This window comes from Otolemur garnettii, unplaced genomic scaffold, assembly GCF_000181295.1.
Source record: "Otolemur garnettii isolate 467f Iridium unplaced genomic scaffold, OtoGar3 scaffold00064, whole genome shotgun sequence".
In the NCBI taxonomy this organism is placed as follows: domain Eukaryota; kingdom Metazoa; phylum Chordata; class Mammalia; order Primates; family Galagidae; genus Otolemur; species Otolemur garnettii.
Genome location: NW_003852459.1, coordinates 10,899,169 through 10,903,909, shown reverse-complemented (window position 1 = coordinate 10,903,909; position 4,741 = coordinate 10,899,169). Strand labels below are relative to the sequence as shown.

General features: G+C 45.6%; 1 protein-coding gene across 7 annotated transcripts in view; it reads left to right on the top strand.

Annotated features, from left to right (window-relative positions):
- Positions 1 to 4,741, top strand: part of CACNB4 (calcium voltage-gated channel auxiliary subunit beta 4) — a 267,434-nt gene that overhangs the window by 216,398 nt on the left and 46,295 nt on the right. For all 7 annotated transcript variants that reach the window (XM_003793024.2, XM_003793021.2, XM_003793022.2 and 4 more), the window contains 2 exons: positions 451 to 570; positions 3,545 to 3,667. In XM_003793024.2, coding sequence (XP_003793072.1) covers positions 451 to 570; positions 3,545 to 3,667 — 243 coding nt within the window. The remainder of the gene's footprint in view (positions 1 to 450; positions 571 to 3,544; positions 3,668 to 4,741) is intronic.

The window sequence follows — 4,741 nt, the reverse complement described above, 5'->3', positions numbered from 1 at the left end:
AAAAAAAAAAAAAAAATCTTAGACAAATAGATGGCCTGAAGCTCAGGATGCAGGCAGGATTTATCTCTTGAAATAGGCTGTGCGTCTCTTTCCTTTAGATGTATATACAAAAGAGAGGATGGAAGAAAACTTCAGTTTCACCAAGGAATATGGGCTTAATATAAAGCTAGCATAAAACAAGGAGCATTAGGGCTGAATATCACATAATTTTCATTGCAGTTTACTTCCTAACACTTAATCTAGTCAAAATATTTTTCTTCACAACATTGCTACTTTCTGAATAACTCAGATGCGTAACTATATTCTGCCATCTAAATTTATATCTGCAATAAGGCACAGAGTGTATGCATCAAATTCTATGCAAACGAAGGGAACTCCCCCCAGGATACTGTTGCAGATGTGACAGTTTCACACAGAACTTCACTGAGACAACTGTGTTCTCCTTTGCAGGGCTCAGCGGATTCCTACACAAGCAGACCGTCCGACTCCGATGTCTCTTTGGAAGAGGACCGGGAAGCGATTCGGCAGGAGAGAGAACAGCAGGCAGCCATCCAGCTTGAGAGAGCAAAGGTAACTTTCTTCCTCCTCCTGAGTTCAAAAGGGGCATGTTATTTGGTGGCTATCAGCTACCCTCCTCCACCTCATATTTTCCTGGAATAATCATTTTATGATTACCTTGATAAGACTTTTTTCTTTTTATATGTATATAAAGGTTCTCTGATCCATTTACCCCAAGAGAGGTTAATAACATCTTCAGGGGTGCATTTCCTGAGACACTTCACCCTTTTGTGTCTGGTTTGATGGTTGGTCATCTTCTAATTTAGCAGCGTGGTTGATATCAAGCCTTCTATGCCCAGCATGGTCAGAGAGCCTCCTACAGTACCAGTAGCCCATCTGTTCTGGACCCTCCTTGTCCATTACCTAAGCATTGCTTTTTTTCCTGAGACAGGGTCTTATCTGTTGCCCAATACTGGATTGCAGTGGCATCATCATAGCTCACTGCAACTTCAAACTCCGGAGCTCAAGCAATCCTCCACCTTGGCCTCCAAAGTAGCTGGGACTACCAGTGCTTACCACTAGGCAATTTTATTTTTAGAGATGGGATCTTGCTATGTTGCCCAGGCTGGTCTTTGAGCCTCAGCCTCCCAGAGTGCTAGAGTCATAAGTGTGACCTGCTATCCCTTAGCCTCTATTGCAGGCCACATGTGTGCATTGTTCTGTGGACTTCCCTGTTGGTTTCTCTCCTCTTCTCTCTTACTTTCAATATCTCACCCCAAGTTCAGTGTGAAGTTCAGAACTTTGAACAACTCTGATAAGTGCAGTAAAGACCAGCAATAAAAGCCATTGCCAGCCATTGAGCTATTCCATGGGGAGAGGCCCTTATAGCAATCACTGCACCCACAGGAAGCAGCAAGGAACAAATTGCACGATTGGAAGTTAGAGCCAGGAGAGTCACTAGAGATTTCCCATTCTGTATCCTTCCAACTTTTTATTCACCACAGACCCCTTTTATCAAATGAAATTTTATGCATAATAGCGAAATAGAAGACAAGGTTCAAGGCCAGCCTTTCTTCCTTGGCCTTCATGACAGACTCCTACCTTGGGAGTCTTGGTCTTTCTAACTTAGAAGAAGAAAAATGGAAGCCCCCCCAAAATGTTTTCCTTCTCTTTTCTGTTAAGTTTTCTTTTTTTAAAATTTCAGAGTAATATGAGGACACAGATGATTAGGTCACACTTCTTTTCTATTTTTATCGTAAAATCTTTAAATGAGAGGTAAGAAGAGAATGATGTGGGTAAAGACAGGTCTTCGTTTCCTTCAGCACTGCAGCATCTGTGCTCTGCAGGTGGAAGGGGGTTTCCTTGCAGTGCCTGTGAAGGGACACTAGGGAGATTCCAACTTGGGTCCTCCAGGCATGTTCCCAGAAATAAGCCAGTAACAAAGCAAAGCAGCCCAGAATTTCGGAAACCTCAGGTCTACTTTGTGGGTAATTTTTGTTTTGTTTTGTTTTTTTGAGACAGAGCCTCAAGCTGTCCCCCTGGGCAGAGTGCCATGGCATCACGCTCACAGCAACCTCCAACTCCTGGGCTCAAGTGAGTCTCCTGCCTCAGGCTCCCAAGTAGCTAGGACTATAGGCGCCCGCCACAACGCCTGGCCATTTTTTGGTTGCAGCCATCATTGTTGTTTGGCAGGCCCGGGCTGGGGATTTGAACCCACCACCTTTAGGTGTATGTGGCTGGCGCCTTAGCTGCTTGAGACACAGGCGCCGAGCCAGTAATTTTTGTTTTAAGGTTTTCTTTCAGAATCTGTTTTGCGGCCATCATGGTCACCCAAATGTGGGTGTCAGCACCATTAACTTAGGTTGGTGGTTTGCTTGGCTTCACACGGCTGCATGAGCACAAGAGCACTTTGCTGGGGAGGAATTTGTATAAAACAAGTTTCAAAACCAGCTTTTGTGTTGTTTTGTTTTGTTTTGTTTTTGAGACAGAGTCTCTCTCTGTTGCCCTGGGTAGAGTGCTGTGGTGTCATAGTTCACAGCAACCTCAAACTTTTGGGGTCAAGCGATTCTTTTGCCTTAGCCTCCCCAGTAGCTGGGACTATAGGCACCCAACACAATGCCAGCTAGTTTTTCTATTTTTAGGAAAGACAGGTTCTTGCTTTTGCTCAGACTGGTCTCCAACGTCTGAGCCCAAGCAGTCCGCCTCCCTCCTCCTCCCAAAGTGCTAGGATTACAGGTGTGAGCCATTGCACCCAGCCTCAAAACCAGCTTTGTTCTCTAGAGAGAAGATGATGTGTGAAGAGCTCAGCCCATCAGCATAGACCTGAAGGGCCCTTCTCTTCCCTGGCAGGACAAGGCCTTCTGCTTAGGTTCCCACAGGTTTTCAGGTCTGAGGCTATTTCAAAAATAGATATTTTACCCCTTCCCTACTTTTTTTGTTTTTTAAGACCCAGTACACATTTCCTAAATTGCAAAGTGAAGAGGGTGTCTATTATCATTTAAAATAAACATGAGCCTGAGCTTATGTTTAATGAGCCCCCATCCCCTACAAAAAAATTTTTTTTAAGTTAGCAGGTCATAGTGATAGGTTCCTGTAGTACCAGCAACTCGAGAGGCTGAGGTGGGAGGATCTCTTGAACCCAGGAGTTTGAGGTTTCAGTGAGCTGTGATCAGGCCACTGTACTCCACCCTGGGCAACAGAGCAAGACCAAAAGGAAACATATTTTTATGACTAGAGAACAAAGCAGACTTTCTACCTCTCTGCCCATCGTTCCCGAGGGCTTGAGAGCACAGTGTTTTGTTTGGGATATTGGAAAACACTGCAGGAGATGAAAAATGGTTGGGCTGATAGGAGTGAATAATCCTCAGAGTTGTCTCCACAGATGTCTCAATATTGCCTGGGAATGTAAAATTTGTTTGACATCTTCCTTTGGAAAGTGACTTTTCTTACCACCTGGCACTGTCAGGCATCTTACTGTAGTTTCAATATAAAAAATGCTCTTCTCTCTTTCTCCCTCCCTCACTCTTACTCCATGGTCTGTCCCCAGTCCAAACCCGTAGCCTTTGCTGTGAAGACAAACGTGAGCTACTGTGGGGCCCTGGACGAGGATGTGCCCGTTCCAAGCACGGCCATCTCCTTTGATGCTAAGGACTTTCTACACATTAAAGAGGTAAATGTAGGACGTGCTCCCAAAAAGCTGAAGCTGGGGAATCAGCTCTGAGCCAGACTAATGTGAGAGGAGGTCTGAGGAGCTGCCAGTGAACTGCTTGACTTAATGTGCTTGGCCCTCCAAATCCAATTCATTCTCACTGACGCTGAGGTCTGCGTTGTCATAGGCATACACCATTGAGTCACGGTCAATCTTTAAAATCATAGGATGGATTTAGGACAGACCTGTGGTCCTCTGGTCAACTTCTAATTCCCTTGTGTGGCTGCAGAGCCACACATCTGTGGATCCAACTTAGGAAGACTTGGGTTTGGTCACATGGCACCTACCCCAAAGGGACTATTTAGAAGGGGTGTTGTAATTATAGATGTCTGGGTGGAGCTCCTGTGAACTTTTAGCCTTGGGAGCAACATTAGAATGTGTAATCATCAAAGGATAGTGTTAAGTCTAAGAAGAGGGCAGAGGACTCTGGGAAACAGAAAGTTGATGAGCAATACAAGGAGAAGGCCTCATATCTCAAAAGGGGGGACAGGGACCCCAGAAGTTTTCCTTTACTCAGCCTTGGAGTATTGGAATTCTACTTCGTGTCAGACTCTGTACTGTGCACTGGGGCATCAGACATAAGGATCACTGTCCCCACTTCCAGGGAGCCCTGAGTCTGTGACAGAGATGGACAAGCACACAGTTTCCACACAAGACAGCAAGTTCTACTACAGTAAAACTGAATAGGTGTTGTGGGAGCCCAAAGAAAGAGGGGGAAGGAACATCTGGCTGGGGAGAAGGAAGATTACAAGGCAGGAAAGCTCTACAGAAGTGGCCAAGTCTGAGGGAGCTCAGGGCAGGCCAGGGGTGACATCACCTGGAGAGAGCCACCAGAAGCAAAGCAGTGGGCTAGAGAACAGCCAGGAGCAGTGACACATGGCATGGGCCAGGTCAGGGGGCAGGGGCCACATACAGAAGGATCCCTTGGGCCAGGCTGGAAGCTTGGACTTTATCACCAGCAGTTAGCTGGAGAGGAATTTTAAATAAAGGATGGATGTGACCAGTTTTGTGTCTTAGAATGATAACTCTGATCAG